Source organism: Pogona vitticeps, chromosome 1 (assembly GCF_051106095.1).
Source record: "Pogona vitticeps strain Pit_001003342236 chromosome 1, PviZW2.1, whole genome shotgun sequence".
Lineage (NCBI taxonomy): Eukaryota > Metazoa > Chordata > Lepidosauria > Squamata > Agamidae > Pogona > Pogona vitticeps.
The window spans coordinates 264,607,933-264,625,580 of record NC_135783.1 but is presented as its reverse complement, the minus strand read 5'-3'; the positions used below and the strand labels follow the sequence as shown (position 1 = coordinate 264,625,580).

The following is a 17,648-nucleotide window of genomic DNA, read 5'->3' as shown; positions in this document are numbered from 1 at the left end:
CCCAAGCCTCCTCTGATCACACACTCTCTAACTGCTGGGGTGAAAGAGCTACAAAGAAGCAGCCTCATTGCCACCTACAGTTAGCAATCTGAATTTCCCACCTTTTTCTCCTGCCTTTTTCTGTTTGTAAGTGGAAGCTCCGGTCTTTTGTGGCTGGAGCTGGTCATAACTTGAAATGGTCGTAAGTAGGGATGTTCGTACATCAAGGCACCACTATATATTAGACAAAACGCTGAAGGGGATGTGGTGGCATTCTAGCCCTATAGTGTTCTTGGACGAGATGAAGTATTTATTACCTATTCTAACCTGGCTTGGAGCTTGATTGTGGTGTCAATTATGAATTCTGACAGAAATATATGACAAGAAAAAAAAGAAATTTGAATGGAATGCAAAGGTGTCGCTCTAAAATTGAAAAGCCCTTTTAAAAAGTGCCTCTGAGAAGTGCATTAAGAGTGAAAGTAGTATTTAAAAACAACTACAGCTGGAGTTAGCTGTCTCAAAGGTTAGCTGTCTCATACCCAAGTTGGCTGCAACCTTAAAAGATTCATGTTCCCAAAAGAGCCAAGGTCCTAAGTCATGACGTTTCAACTAACTCAAAACATCAGAAGTATTTAAATACAGTGGCGCCTCGACTTACGTACATCCATACTTACGGCCATTTCGAGTTACGACCAGCTCTGGAAATTTTGCTTCGACTTGCAGCCAGAGAGTCGACTTGCGACCAAGAAAGGGCAGGGGGAAAAGGCGGGATATTCAAACCATTGGTGGCGAAGAGCATGCTTCTTGGTAGTTCTTTCATCCAATTGTTAGGGAAAGGGATGCTTTGCCAGGCCCGGCGGAGGGGGTGCCGCCAGCCCGGTGCCAGGAGGCTGAGCCTGGCCAGGATGCTCCTGTGCTTGCCTCCCGGGCTATTCCGGGGACGACGGTGATGGTGGTAGCGGCCCAGCACCGGGAGGCTGAGCCTGGCCGGGATGCTCCAGCCATTGCCTCCCGGGCTCTTAACGGGACAGCGGCGGCTCCAGGGAGTGAGTGCGATCAGAGGAGGCCTCGGATTGCCTCGTTAAGGTAAGGTGCTGCTTTTTGCTTTTTAAAAACGGTTCTGGGTGGGTTTTGCAGGGTGTGTTTGGGCTGGGGGTGTTATGGTTCTGTGCTCTGTTGTTTTGTTTTTTTGGTGACTTTTTTCTTTTTGGCAATCTCAGCATGGGACTTGCTCCGGTGTTTATTTTTGGGTTTTGTTTGTTTTCTGTAGCCCCAGCACGTTCCTATGGGGCTTGCAGTGTTTTAATTTTTTAATTGTTTGTATTTTTTTAAAATGCTGGAACAGATTAATCGCGTTCCAATGAGTTTCAATGAGAAATAGTGCTACGACTTACGACCAATTCGACTTACGTCCATCTTCTGGAACGGATTATAGTCGTAGGTCGAGGCACCACTGTAGGGATCTCTATCATGTTTATGGAACATCTCCAAAAGGAAGGGAACTATCTAAAAGGATGCAGAAGCCAACTGTTTTGCAAACAAATGGGAAGACACAAACGGATTGAGAGTGGCTGGGAGAATAAAATAGGTAAAGTCTTGGTGAGCTTTTCTCTTTATAGAGAAAATATGTTTCTATGCCTTAATAACATGCTTAGAGCTAAGTAATGTTTTTCATTTTGTATTTTCTTATTGTAAGAACTCTGATGCTCTGTAATGTATTTTAAAGAAAACTTTTGAAGTTTTTCAAGCTATATTGCTTTTTATATTTAAAAGAAATATGTATTCCTTGCCTTATAAGGCTATAAGCTCTTATTGTTCATTTTTACTCTTGAAAGAGTCTATGTTTTGTATTCAGGTACAACTAAAGTTCACTTTTAAGCATTTCAGTATTTTTGCCTACAGCTTTGTTCATAGCTGTAAGGATTATTTTTGCAAGCTAAAGCAACATGCCTTCTCAAAAAAGTTACGTTTGTAACGTTTTTAGACTTTATGTCTGTACAGTGGTGCCTCGCTAGACAACTGCCTCGTGGGACGAAAAACCTGCAAGAGAATTGGTTTTTGTGATCACTATGGTGACTTTTTTTCTATGACCATGCTTCGCAAGACTTTTTTTTGAGACTGATGCTTCGCAAGGCTTTTTTTTTTTAGACCGATGCATAGGGAACCTTGCAAGACAATTTTTTCACAAGACGATAATTTTCGCATGAATAAGGTAAAGGTTTCCATTGACATTTAGTCCAGTCATGTCCGACTCTAGGATGCAGTGCTCATCCCTGTTTCCAAGCCATAGAGCCAGCATTTGTCCAAAGACAGTTTCTAGGGTCACAGGAGCTCACTCCGTCGCGTGGATTCGATCTTACTACTGCTGGTCTTCTGACCTTGCAGCACAGAGGCTTCTGCAGTTTAACATACAGCACCATCACATCCCTTTTAGGTTATGAATATTCATATGCTATTTGCATAAACCAATGGGAGTGCTGGAGGGATGGAGTCACAAGGTATGAGACTCAGCAGCAGGAGGAGTTTAGGGTTCTAGAGATAGACATAGATAGGGTTTTTTGGAGATTGAGTTAGAAAATTGAGAGAGTTTTGGAGTTTGGGCAAGAGAATGGTATTTGAGGGTGGATAAAGAAGAATGTTTAAGAGTTAAGATGTTCTGTCAACATCTCTATCAATAAACAATTCCTATTTGTTTCTTTTAAAATGACATATGGTCTGGACATCTATTACTAATAATAGGTATTATTGATGAAATTAACTGGTGGCAGCTGAGGGGCACGTAGCGTTAGCTCCTAGTTTGGTGAAACAATTAGGGGCCATGTGAAATCGTGACAATATCTTTCATATGGAACCCAGAAATGATGTAAATAATGGAACTTGTATAGAAATAGCAAGTTCTCAAGTAGCCTGGGATTATTGAGATACACTTACAATGAGATACCCAGAAGTGTTTTACAAACAGCTGGTTATTGATTTTTTGATTTATTTAAAATACAGTGGTGCCCCGCATAGCGAGGTTAATCCGTTCCGGATTAACCATCGCTATGGGGAAACATCGCTATACAGTACAAAAAAGCCCAAATGGGCCCAAAACTCACCATTATGCGATGTTCCTCCATAGCGTAGCCATTTTCGTGCCCTCGGTAAGCGAGGGCAGGGCGCGAAAACGCTGCGCGTGGCCATTTTGGGTCTTCTGGTGACCATTTTGGAACTGCCGATCAGCTGATTTTTAAAAAACGCTATGCGAGAATCGGTAAGCGAAACTCTTACCAATCGTCGCAAAGCCTCGTGGCGCAGTGGTTAAAACGCTGTACTGCAGCTAAAACTGTGCTCAGTTTTTGCCTATCTAGGCATCGGTATGCGATCGCATTAGCGATCCCAAAAAACGGATTGCTATACGAATTCGTCATTAAACGGTGCGCTTGTTATGCGAGGCACCACTGTAAAGAATTCAGATGATATTTGAAACAATAATGCTCACTAAATTTGAAACATTTATTAGTCACATAATTAAACTGCTTACTGGCCTAGGACTAGAAATTATCTTTTATGTGCATAAAATACATGTTAACTTGAATCACAGCTTATCACTTTATGTTTCCAAAAACAATATAACATTCTGTGTTGCCTCAGAATTTTTATTAAAAGGGGCATAGCTTCTCTAATTAATTTGCTTCCCTTTTAACTTCTGGAATAATTTTGCTTTCATTGTTAATTACTGAAAAACTGAAACCCTATAATGAGCTATTACTAGATCTGGTAGCGTAAGTATCATCATCATCATGTGGCATCAAATCAATTCTGATTTACGGTGACCCCTTTCAAGGTTTTCCAGGTAGAGAAAGTGGTTAACCATTCCCTTCTTCTGGGGGCATCCTGGGACTGTGCAGCTTACCTAAGGCCAAACCGACTGGCATAACGGTGAGGCACAGTTGAGAATCCACAGCCAGATACATAAGCCACTAGATTATCCAGCCATCTCTAGTGTAAATACAGGGCAAAATAAAGTGATCCAGTACTTTTAAAGAATAAATTCTTCCATATGGGACCAAAATCAAACCCAATGGAAAGGATCCAGACTAGCTATAGATAGAATTAATCACAAATCTCTTTTGCGGGAGGACAGGAAGACAATTCATTTCCCTTCCCCCACAGCTCCCTAATGCCCCTGAGGAATTGTTCTGAAGGCTCAGGAAATACACTGGAACAGCTGGGAACCATATGAGGAATTAGTGAACTTCAGCTCCACTTCTGCCAACGGAATCTTGCACAAGAATTTAGTTGCTTCTAGAAATGGAAGTCTGACTACAACACTATTTTATATTAAAAAAGAAATTGCAGCTACTCTGTTTAGCAGGTCAATCACACATCAAAACGTAAGTTACCTTTAGAAGTGTGATGAATGAAAGCTGTCGTTCCATCTTCAAGTTGAACAGCCTGTCCATCTTCTAACCGAAGACTATCTCCTGTATCAGGAGAAGAAAACATAAATGTTACCCAAAACATTTATGATCTGGAACATGTGATTTAAAAATGTTATCTATGTACTAGAAAATATAATAACCAAACCATTTTCAAATAACACACTAATAATGCATCAAACTGTTCATAAGAAATCATTTACAATACCGCACACCATCCTTAAACTTGCAGTCACTGTAGCATAAATGTAGTACACTTACTACTTTTGGACATGGGAACGTGTTGGACATAGGCAGCTGAGCCATCTTCCAGTTGAATCACCTGTCCATCCATTAATTTGCCATCTATAATATACATATATTAAAAATTAAAGGGATGATTTCTGAATCAAGCAAGAGTGATTTCTCTAACAAAAGAGGCTTCTGTATGCAGATCTACTTTTGGACTAGGTCCCTGTGAAATAGCCCCCATACAATGCCTGAAATCAGCTGATATTAAACTATGCATGAAGTAATACAGAGATGGTTGTTAATGTTTGACATTGCACCAAATTATCAGTTTGGGGAGCTGGAGTAAAAAGTGAATCAACATGTCTCTTCACTTTTTTATATCCTGGACACATTATTAGCAATGTCATAACTGAAAGCACAGGTCACAGCTTCTGAATTCTTGAGAGCAGCAACATGAGTGCATCTTTATTGAGACAAATTAAAAGTATATGCATTGGGGCCTACATAGACACTAAAACTAAAAAACATATCCATTTTTTGTGTTTCAGTATTTTATTAAATGCCACTGAACCCTAAAGGGAGTAAATAAAATACAGGAAATCTGTAAGCTTGGGGAAAAATCGTTATGCAGCCTTCCACAGCTGCATTGGAATTGCACCAAATATATATATGGCATACATGAGCAGTGTCCTAACTATATAGTTAGGACAATGCTCATATATGCTAACTAATCCGGCCTAGTTTTCAATGGGATTTTTTCACTTCTAATTTTTCCATGATTGCAGCTGACATACATTTTAAACTACACAGTTTAAAAAGTATGTCAGTTGCAATCATGGGAAATTTTGAAGCATGCCAGCAGAGAGATAAATTATTATTTTAATTAAATGCTGAGCCAAACAGGAACATATAGGAGGCTTAGAAATACTTAAATCAGTACAATGGAAAAGTGTTAAGAGTAGGGTACTGTGTCTTGGTTATAAACTTCACAGTAGCTATATATGCACTCCAAAACTTATATTACCATCTGATGCATTTCAACAAGATTAGCTCAGCCTCTTAAAATTCAGTCATGCCTTTTTCCCCACACATTCCAGCTATAATACTATAGGCAGCACTAAATAGTAGACCGACTGGATTTATCTAATTGTTACCTCATCATTCAACAACTGTTTCAATGTCTCTAGCAACAGGATTTAGGCCTCAGTGTAGAACTCTTCCACCGTACTAAAGATATCAGGAGGTGTTCTTATTAAACCCCTTTTATATTGAAAACATCTCATATGTTGCTCTTTCAGCAATAAAAATGTTACCTGACCATTCCAGAAATATTCTCTACTGATGTCGAAGTTTAGGGGAAGATAATTGCTCCAAGACTTGGAACCAAATAATATGTGCTGCCAACTGCTATGTAATACAGTACTGAAGTAAGCTCTTGCCTACTGGTAACTCTAGCCATATCTACACATAATATCCATGTATTTTATACAGAAGAGGCATGTGAAAGAGACTATGGCATGTACATGTGCATTATGTGTGACAATGGATTAGACACATAATCATACATGTGCAGATGGATATGAACCAAAATTTAGGACAGATGTGACCACTTTTTACTTTTGCCCTGAAGGCTTAGCTATAAGGGAATTAAGAGCTTAACTGTAGAATGTACCCTACTCATAGACCAATCACTGCATCAAGGTTTCTGGCAGCATCTTTATATTGTTTGTGTTTCACTTGTTCAAATGTACAGCAAGTATTCTGGGATTATGAACACAGATGCAGCGGTGGTGCTTGTTCTTCAATTTAGACCAAAGATGTTTTATTTTCTGATCAAATCTTTATTGCTGTGTCCAAATAAACTTTTTTTTTTTGTAAACTGATCTTCATATGGGAGAAAAAGCTTCTCTCAAGATTATTTTGTTTTAAGTTAAATCAATATGGTAGTTGACTAGGCATTGTAATTATACCTTTAGAATTATGCTGTATATAAGCAGTGGAACCATCAGAAAGTGTAACTGCTTGCAAGCTTACTCCTTCCATGTTTTCTAAGTTGTCTCCATCTAAGAACAACAAAACAATATTTACAAATTATTCAGTAATACAATTAGCTTTTAACATATAAACTAGAGATGGACATGAGTAAAAAATAATTTGTGATACCCATGAACCACAAATTTTAAGAACTTCAAAAAAACACAAACTTTTTTAAAAAGTTCATGTCTGGGGGAGGAGAAACAAGAACCCCACCCCCTCTGTCCTTCCCATTCCCCCCCCCCCCCCAAATCTGGTCCTACGAATCAGGAAGTTTATTAAATTGTTTTAAAAGTTTGTTGGTTCATTGAGTTTTGGTTCTCCGATTTTTTTACAAAACCTACCAACCCAAACCAACAAACCAGCAATTCTTGACAAATTTCCTGGTTTGCTTTTTGGTTCGTGCCCATCTCTAGTTTAAAGAATTACGATATTTGTCAGTCAGGAAAAATACCATTTCCGATTAACTTTGGTGCACTTCAAAACTTGAAATATCGCTATGTGTTTTATAAGTTTACCAAAGCATGTGTTAACAAGGGTTCTGTTTGCCAAAAATGTTTGCATTTGTTTCTTTTCAGGTCCTTCGGGAAGGTGCCTCCTTTCTTTTTGTGTTTTTTGTGTACTAGTCCTCTTTGCTTAACAAGAAAGGGACCATCTCCTTTGGAGAATTTTATTTCATTTTTGCCCATTCAAATTTCTGACACAATCCAAAAGCTCTGAAGAACACATAAAAATTACTTGAAAGAATCAGAAACAAGACAACAAAGAATCAGTCTGATTCAAAAGCAGTTAACCACCACACAAAACAGTCACACACAACCCAAACCAGGTACCCTTTACAGTACTGGTCCCCAACCTTGGGCCTCCAGATGTTCTTGGACTACAACTCCCAGAAGCCTTCACCATCACCTCTGCTGGTCAGGATTTCTGGGAGCTGAAATCCCAGAACATCTGGAGGCCCAAGGTTGGGGACCACTGCTTTACAGAATAGAGACACAATAAATTAACCAGTTTATTTATTTATTTATTTATTAGATTTATACCCGCACCATCTGGCAGCCAGGCCACTCTGGGTGGCTAACAACAAGACAAACACCACAATATTAAAACACAATAAGAATAAAATGATACAAACATTCAACAGATACAATAACTAGTAGGATAAATTAAAACTGATTTTAAAATCAATTGAACAGTGAAAACACCCACACTCACATCCACACCAAAGAAACAACAAAATAAAAAGCACCCACAAACAGCCCCCTCTCCCAAAAGCTGGAAAAGCAAGGAAGCAAATAAATGCCAAATATACAATTAACCCCCCCATCAAAATTATTGGAATATGGAGATATTTCTTCTAGATTTCTCTCCCCAAATTACTTGATCTCCTATCTTCCTTGAGTCCACTAGGCCTGGGCCCCCCAATCAACCTGGTCCCACCTGGTCCCCTGGTGCCAGTCTGTGGTGAAAGATTTCCCGCATGCACTCCCACACACACAGCCGCTTCGCACAGACGGACAAGCATCTCCCACCCTTCGCACACACACACAAGTGTGTGCACCCCCATGTGAGCACCCCCACTCCTTCATGCAAGTGCATGCATGCCTGCCCCTTCGCGCATGTGTGTGAGGTGCCCCACTTTCCCCAACTGATCTGCGGTGTTAAAAAGGTTGGGGACCACTGCACTAGGCAGAAACAGTAAAAAAACACAAGCAGGCAGTAGGAAAAAATAATTCAGAAATAGAAAGCACTCCTCACTGGATTCCAAACAATCAAGGTCCTTTTACAGATTAAAAATTCTTGTCTCCCTACAATGTTCTGATTGGTTGCTGACTGCAGTCCTCTCAACTCTATTGGAGGATAAATTTCCTAGGTTATTTGATAGATAAAGAGTAAAAGAAAGCTTACACAAATTAAAACACAAAATAACATGAAACCTCCATGTACTTCTATTCCATTAATACAAATCATTCACGTTTTAAAGGTTACATCAGGAATAAATTAAAGTACACAAAAATGAAAAAGAAGAGCCCTTTTGGTATCTCTCCGCCTTTTTTAACACACAAAAGACCCACCCCTATTATTTACTTCTCTATCAATGATAAAAAAATGGGTATTGCCCTGAATACTTACCTTGCACCGCTACAGCTTCTGTTAAGCAGAGAGTTACATGCTGGGCCTCCATCCCCCCTCCAGAAAACTCCGTCATTCCCTGAGAGTCTCGATTGATATGAGCTAATAACATTGTCTACCTAAAGACAAAAGAGAATACAGATAATTGCAGTAGATTCAGGATAGCATTGTTCATACCAGGTTTTTATTAGTATTAATTTTGCTGTATTTCTCTGAAGGCAGTGATTAAGTTATCTCAAATATGCCGAATCAGAACTTCTAAGTAGGACATTTATTTTATTTTATTTTTGTAAGAAGGGCATCATCATGCTTCTTTTACAAACAAGGTACGGATAAGTAATGCACAGTGGTGCCTCGCTTAACGGCGATAATCCGTTCCAGGAAAATCACTGTTAAGCGAAAACATCGTAAAGCGAAAATAAAAAGTCCATTGAAATGCATTGAAAACCATTCAATGCATTCCAATGGGCTAAAAACTCACCGTCCAGCGAAGATCCTCCATACGGCGGCCATTTTTGGTGCCTGTATAGCGAGGAATCCATCCCTAAACACAGCAGGGATCCATTTTAATTACCCGGTGGCCATTTTGAAGCCACCGATCAGCTGTTAAAAAACCATTGTTTTGTGAAGAATCCTGCTTCGGGAACCGATCATCGCAGAGTGAAAAAACTCTATTTAGACCATCGTTTTGCAATCGCAAAAGCGATCGCAAAAACGTCGTCGTGAAGCTGATTCATCGTAATGCGGGGTAATCGTCAAGTGGGGCACCACTGTAGTACTTTTTCTGTGTAGTAATCAATGAACACTTGTTATTTTGGGGAGACTATAATATTTTCTTGGAGTATTTGCGAGGCATTTTTTACTTCTCCAAAGGAATCTTTTTCAAAAAGGAACTATTAAAGGAAAAATATTGACAAAAACAATGCAAAACATGTCAAAATTACAATATCAGTGGTAATAACTGACATGGAGGAAGATATGTTATAAATCAAACTATGCTTAAAATGTAATTTTTATGCTTATGCTCAGAACAAGCAAGCATTACCCACTCTCCAAGGCTCTCTTCTGGGGGTGCCTCCAGTGTTAATTCAACAAATTGTTACATCTGAGCTACCAGAAATCTTCAGGAGTCTGGAAATACTCTCCTAAAAGAATTAAAGCCCCATAAATTATATCCATATGTGTTTACATTCATAATCTCCTCATGAAATTAATTTGAATTTAAGATCATTTCTGGATCACATGAAAATATTTGCTTCCATGTCTAAAACGTAACTGCAGCTTGCATTGCATATTCTGGATATGAATCCTTCACAGTCTAGTTTTACTAAACCTCTCATGACCACAGACAGACATGTTTCACCACATATTTGCTTTTTATTTTGTTTCACAAACCATCCTGGAAACTTTGCTAGAGTGGGGTATACGAATCTTTCAAATAAGCAAAATAAATTTACAGTGTGCTCCTATGCAATAAAAGCAATATGCCTTCATTAATTCCCATTGGTAATATTTTTCGTGACAGTCCTCTTTCTCGAAAGCGGTTTGGCCTCTTATTTATTATTCACTGGCCAGAATCTACTATAGATTTTCACCAGCATAAGTGTAATGGTGTAAATCGCAGCAATGAATTGCCAGTAATTCCATTAACAAATTGCCACCAGCATTCCTAGTTCCATGCTACCTTGTTTTCCCCAAAATAAGGCCTACCCCAAAAATAAGGCCCAGTTAAGTGAAACCCCGCCCTCCACCATTGTGCAGCAACCCGAAGATGACATGACTGTATTTGAATAAATGTAGATTATCATACATGGGAAAAAATAAAACATCCCATGAAAATAAGCCCTACTGCGTTTTTTGGAGCAAAAATTAACATAAGACCCTGTCTTATTTTCGGGAAAACACGGTAGTTGTGTGAATATGTGACTACAAACATGAACAGCAACTAAATTTGTGGCAATTCATCACTGTGATTTACTCTACAACAGTGGTCCCCAATCTTTTTGACACCATGGACCAGTTTAGTGTGCATGGGTGGGGGTGTCTGTGTGTGCATGTATGTGTGTGTGAGTACATCTATGCATACATGGGGGTGGTGGGGGGGTGTGTGCATGGGTGTGTGGCCTGTGTGTGCGTCCATGCGTGGGGAGGCATGTGTGCGTGTCTGTGCATGCGGGGGGGCGGGAGATCTGTCTCCACAGCCTGGTCCTGCCAAGGCCATGGACCGAGACTGGTCTGCGGCCCAGGGGTTGGGGACCTCTGCTCTACAAGACATATTCCAGCATAAATCCATTTTAGGATTCTGACTACTCTTTAATATTTATTTGGCTATGTCACATGATATAGTATAACACACACACACACACACACACACACACACACACACAGAGAGAGAGAGAGAGAGAGAGAGAGAGAGAGAGAGAGAGAGAGAGAGAGAGAGAGAGAGAGAGAGAGAGAGCATAACAGTGAGAAATCCCTACAAAAACTCTCAGTACACTCACTTGCACAGAGAATAACCAAAATATCCCTGCTTACCACCAAACATTCCAGAATACAGTGCTTTACATAAAGTGATTTCCAGTCATGTAATGCTTCTGAGGAAGAATTATACCGTATAGCCAAAACTTTCTAGGCATAGCAATTTTTTTGCAATGCTTATCTAACAAAAGGCTCCATAATGCCATTTGAAATGTTGCTTTCCTTTTTCTTATTTCTGGGGAAAGCACCCTAAAGCAATGGAGTAACTCATTCCAAGAGTTCCAGCTCTACCCAAAATAATTAGAAAAATTATGCTAATTACACCACCAATTAGGATGCCACTGAATGGAGGTTTCAATTGTGGTTCCATTATCTGTTAATGCTGCTTAGATACAAGTGTCCATCAATCAATCAATGCTAAGCATTTTCAAAATTAACATAAACAAACATTCTCTTATATATAAGCAGCACGCTTATCTGGAGCAGGATGTGCCAGTATTAGAAGGATGAGACTGAAAGATGAGCACATTATAATTCCGGTCTTCTTAAGTCTACTCAGCATTTTGCAAGTGTCTCTACCTCCACATTAACTGGAGAAAGAATCCAAGTGGTCATCTGCCCACAACAGGGTATCGCCATTTTTATATGCATCTCTTTTTCTATGTGAATAAGAAAACATATCTATTGGTCCTCCTCGATATCTCAGCCGCCTTTGATACTGTCGACCACGGTATCCTCCTGAAGAGGCTCTCCGAGTTGGGAATTGGTGGCCTGGCGTTTGCCTGGCTCCGATCCTTCTTGGAGGATCGTCCTCAGAGAGTTCAGCTTGGAGAGAGAGATTTGGCCCTGTGGAGCCTCAACTGTGGAGTTCCGCAGGGCTTATCTCCCCAATGGTGTTTAAAATTTATATGAGGCCGATGGGTGAGGTCATCAGGGGGTGTGGGGCATCGTGCCATCACTATGCTGATGACACTCAGCTCTACATCTCCTTTTCTCCAACCACAGTGGATGCTGTTCTGTCCCTTCAGCACTGTTTGGAGTGCTGGAAAAAGGGGCTGAGGCTAAACCCAGAGAAGATGGAGGTCCTGAGGGTGGGTAGGCCCATCATCAGTGTTTTGGGAAACCCCCTCTTTTGGGGGGGGGTGTAACTCTTACCGCAAAGACTGATAATCGTAGCTTGGGGGTCCATCTGGACCTGGTGCTTACCATGGAAACCCAGGTGGTGCCAGTGGTCTGCTCTGCCTATTTCCATCTTTGGCGGATTGCCCAGCTGCATCCCTATCTTGATGTTGGGGTGCTCACCACTCTGGTCCATGTGCTTGTAATCCCAAGATTAAACCACTGTAATGGACTCTACGTGGTGCTACCTTTGAGATCGATGCGGAAGCTTCAAATGGTGCAGAATACGGCGGTCAGACTTCATACTGGGGTGATAAAACATCAACGTATCTCCCCCACTCTGGCTGCCTTGCATTTGCTGCCCATTCACTTCCGCATTGATTTCAAAGTCTTAATGATTACATATAAAGCCCTAAATGGTTTGGGACCTCAATATTTGGCAGAACACCTCCTCCCATCTAGATCTACTTGTATTACTGGTTCCAGCCAGGAGGTGCAGCTGAGGAGCCTGACACCGAGGGCGGTCCGGAAAGAAAAAACAAGAAACTGGGCCTTCTTGGCAGTGACTCCACGTCTTTGGAATAATCTCCCCTCCGAGATCCGCTTGGCCCCTTCGCTGGGAATTTTCAAAAGCCAACTTAAAACCTGGCTATTCAGGCAGGCCTTCCCTCCGGTCATCACTTAATCTATTCTCTTTCCTCCATCTTGAATGACTGTTCATTGTTGAGATAATGTTATTATTTTTCAATTGTTTTATTCTATTTGCTGTAAGCAACCCAGAGTAGACATTGTCTAGATGGGCGGCATATAAGTTTAATAAATAAATAAATAGGATCTTGCACATTCCTGATATGGTTCTGATAATACAGCTCAACATAAGACCTCTGAAGTGTCATTTAATCAGGTCCTACAGTGATGGTGACTCGATAAAGGGTGTTGCACCTTGCATGGGCCACCTATAACTGTGTAATTCACAGCATGAGGTACTACTGCTCATCCAACACCAAAGTTGTTCTTTTCACTCAAAATCTAGGGCAAAGATCTGCTGGAGTGTTGCAACTTTTTGCAACACCAACCGTAAGTTTTGAGGGTTTTTCAAATTTTAGGGTTTATAGTTAACAGAGCTACCCAGAAAAACTGAAATACTGGTGAAACAGTGCAGCTGGATCAGCAACAAATATCAGCCTCCATAGGAGGTGAAAAATAGGAAATAAAAGAACCCCCAGATTCTTCAGGAAAACAAGCTGAATCCTACTGTTTATGTATTTCTCACATACACAGAAGGAAGGACACGTCAATGTTTATCAATATGCCTGCTCCATTCTGTAATTAGAGGGCAATGTTTTACTCCTATTGTTTTAATGATTTATGGATCAAAGCAACTATTTCCCCAGAGTTTATCAAAATCTATGCCAAAGATCTGCAGCAATGTTACAACACAAACCCTAAGTTTCTGCTTCCCAACTATCTGAGGTTTCAATTGTTTTAAAATAACAGTCTCAGGACTGTTTTTGTCACTGACTGCAATATATATATCATGCTTAATAATGTGCTCATTATGTCTTTGACAGGGTGTTCAACAGTCTATATATTCACACTTACAACAGCCCTGTAGTAATATTACGTTACTACATCTCCTATGTTTAGAAACCAAAATCAAAGGGTGCTTCCAATACATTACCCATCAAATACCTTCATTTAATAAAAATGTAAATTCAAACTTGTGCAATGAGTGTAATGGAACAGCATTCTTCTCTCTGGTGTCTCTGGAGAGACTGTGTAGATTTTACTGGTTTTATGTAAACAATACAACTGGGTGAACTGGCAAAGTGGGGCTAATGTTGATTAAAAATAATGGCCACTTTCCAGTTGAAAGTGGGTGGGGCATTAACATTCTGCTCATTATGTTCCATGATCTCTGATTTAGCACTGCACAAGCAGGGATAGATCTCTTCGTTGTTTCCAACTGAGGTAAGGAGGTACAAGTTACAAGGCTCCAACAGAGTCCTACCACTTGTGTTACAAAATGTTTCACACAGAGAATAGGGTAACAACATTTGAGCCAATGTGATATTACTATTAACCTATAATGGCCATGCCCACTTTCAGTTCCCTAATTTGATAGAATTCTAGACTTGTACAGTCATTGAGCCGAATCTCTGAAGAAGCAGGAAATCCATGGCTAAGGCAACTCTAACAGGTGGCCATCCAACCTGTTTAAAAACCTTAAATGAAAGAGATGTCATGACCTTGCAAGATAATCCATTCCACCTTCAGAGGATTTACTCTCAATATTTTTTCTAACATTTTGTCTAGTTTATCTCCTTACTTATAATTTGAATCCATTACTTTGATTCCTATCTTCTGGCCGTTAAACATTTGCACCCTGCAACTTTTCTTTTTCAAGGACATTTTAAAATTTGTGATGTGTAAGGGAAACCCAGTGTGGTGCCTGTCTATAAAAATAGCCCTGGGGGGCCTCAGCCCTCCACTTTTCTAAAGCCTTTCACATCCCAGAACTACCTCCTCCCACCTGTTTACTGTTATAAAAAATACCACATTTCTATTCAATATCTCACCCACAGTAAATATGTTGTTGGGAGCTGTATTTAATGTGCTCGTCCAAAGTGAGATGCAGCAAATGGCTGAGTAAAATGGCTCATTTTGTAGTGGCACTGCACCTGAATAGCCTTCTGCAGGGAAGCTCACCAGAAGGCTACAGTGGTGCCTCGCTAGACGATGATAATCCATTCCACTGAAATCACTATTTAGCGAAATCAGTGTCTAGCGAAAAGCATTTCCCTACTGGAATGCATTGAAACCTGCTTAATGCATTCCAATGGGGAAGAATCATCGTTGTCTAGCGAAGATCGGCCATAGGAAAGCCGCTTTGCGAACCACCGATCAGCTGTTTAAATAGCTGTCTTGAGAAGCTTAGGTCCCAAAAACACCCGTTTTGCGAGCGCGGAGGGAGCTGTCAAAATCATTGTCTAGCGAAAATCGGTTTGCAAAGCAGGCACCAAACATTGTCCAGCAAAATTCCCCCATAGGAATCACTGTTTTGCGAATCGCTATAGCGATCGCAAAAAGTCAATGTCTAGCGAAAAAACTGTCATGCGGGGTAACTGTCTAGTGTGGCACCACTGTACTTTCATATCCTTTCTAGGTAAAGAGATTTTTATTCCTGTAAACCTTTAAAAGAAGCATTCTTGCTCAACTCTTAATTTGGAGTTTGTTTTAATGCTGCGTTACATTTTAATATATTGTTTTTCTCTGCAGTGCATTATATTATATAGTATTACTCTTTCCTTGTTGCATTTTTTGTTGTAGCTGTTTACCTTAAATCTCTAAACTCACTTAAGAACTTTCAGTTACAAGGTAACTTAACTTCTAAAGTTACGGTTGGTAGAGTACCCAGCTCACTGGGAGAAAGTTGTTGTCTGCATAATTATGTTGCAAACCACCCAGAAAATGCTCTAGCACAATGAGGTACAGTAGCATATAAATTGAAACAACAACTATGAATGGTCCAAAGATTATAGCTTAGTGCTATATTATTAAGAGTGAAGGAATCCTGGGTTCATGTACTTCCACAACCTTCCCTCATGCATGGCTCCTACCTGGCACAATATCTGAATGGATAAACTGGGATCTGCTAAAAATTATATTTATCAGGTGCAGGAAATTTGCTACGTATAAGAAAGGATGGAGAAGTTGATGTTAAGATCACAAACACAAAGCTATCACGTTTGTGTTACATAACACATATCCCGAGTTAAAATTTACATATGTAGTTGAAAATCTAAATTCATGCAGCTCACATATGGTCCCCATAGAGCGAGGAAACACATAGTACCGTATTTTTCGCTCCATAAGACGCACCTTTCCATAAGACGCACCAATTTTGTAGGAGAAGAAAACAGGAAAATATAATCTGTTTTCTTCGCTCCATAAGACGCACAGACTTTCCACCCCCGTTTTGTGGGGGGAAAGTGCGTCTTATAGTGCGAAAAATACAATAACTGGGGCTGAAGTAACTTGAATATATTCAAGGCAGATCGAGATGGGTGGGAATCAAGTAGTGGACCCTCGACTTACACGCAGCTCCACTTGCAAAATTTCACTTCGACTTGCGGCCAGAGAATCGACTTGCGGCCAGAGAATCAACCTACGGACCGGAAGGGGGAGAAAGCACCAAATTCAAATTTGGAGCTTTCCCCGCCTCCCCCTTTTGGTCCGTAGGCCGCCGATCGTGCCTCCGGATGCTTTCCAGGACTTCTCCGCTGCCATGGAAGGCCTCTCAGAGGTCCCCGTCTGCTGCTTCGGAGGCACGATTGGTGGTGGTGGGGGACCTCTGAAAGGCCTCCCATGGTGGCAGAGAAGGCCTGGAAGGCCTCCGGAGGTCCCCCTCATCACAAATCATGCCTCTGGAGGTCGGCCGCCGCTGCCGGCTTTCCTGGGGAGTAGACCACGCCTACCGGGGGAAGCCCTCCCTTGTAGGCCCAGTGTACCTGGGAAAGCTGCCGGCGGTGGACAACCTCCAAGAGGCCTCCCATGGCGGTGAAGAAGCCCTTGGAGGGCTTCAGCAGTGGTGACAGCAGCAGCCGGGGACCCCAGTGAGGCCTCCAGCAGCAGCAGGGAAGCCCTCGGAGGCGATGGCGGCGGCGAGGGAACCCTTCGGACCGGTAAGATGCTGCTTTTTGCATTTATTTTCTTTTTTTGGTGGGGGTATTTTTTTCTTCAGCTGGTTACGGATTAATGGGTTTTCAATGCATTCCTATGGAAAATGGATCCTCAACCTACGGACTTTTCAACCTGCGGCCAGCATTCCAATACAGATTCTGTAAGTCGAGGGTCCACTGTTCTTATTTTAAACTTACAGAAAAAGAAATAAAAATGTTTTGTATTAATAATAATAATAATTTGTTGTCATTTTAAGTATATACACAGTATACCCATACAACGAAATTCACAGACACCCAGAGACCAGACACATGCACACACATAAAATTCCCCAAACACTCCCCACCCACTAAAAGTCCCCCACTAAAAATGATATAAAACAGTACTGTCGAGGCATAGTATCAACATTGTCCTCCTCAAACAGTGCCCAATCAGTGCTCCTAAAGCAATCTTGAAGTTGCTCAGATGCATCCACTGGCCACACTTGTATTTCTCTAATTGATGGTCTGATTCTTTTAACAAGAGGTCTGTATGATGGAATCAAAAACAGAGATATATGATCTGACTGTC

At 40.8% G+C, this 17,648-nt stretch overlaps 1 protein-coding gene across 4 annotated transcripts in view; it reads right to left on the bottom strand.

The window, feature by feature from the left end:
* ZNF143 (zinc finger protein 143) overlaps positions 1-17,648 on the bottom strand; it is a 51,964-nt gene that overhangs the window by 28,930 nt on the left and 5,386 nt on the right. For 2 of the 4 annotated variants that reach the window (XM_020789915.3, XM_020789919.3), the window contains exons 2-5: positions 8,799-8,917; positions 6,602-6,694; positions 4,662-4,745; positions 4,365-4,445 (exon numbers count right to left, since the gene is read on the bottom strand). In XM_020789915.3, coding sequence (XP_020645574.1) covers positions 4,365-4,445; positions 4,662-4,745; positions 6,602-6,694; positions 8,799-8,910 — 370 coding nt within the window. In that variant the 5' untranslated portion in view covers positions 8,911-8,917. Of the gene's footprint in view, positions 1-4,364; positions 4,446-4,661; positions 4,746-6,601; positions 6,695-8,798; positions 8,918-9,843; positions 9,944-17,648 lie in introns of all 4 variants that reach the window. The other 2 variants (XM_020789917.3, XM_020789918.3) reach the window with 2 other exon arrangements.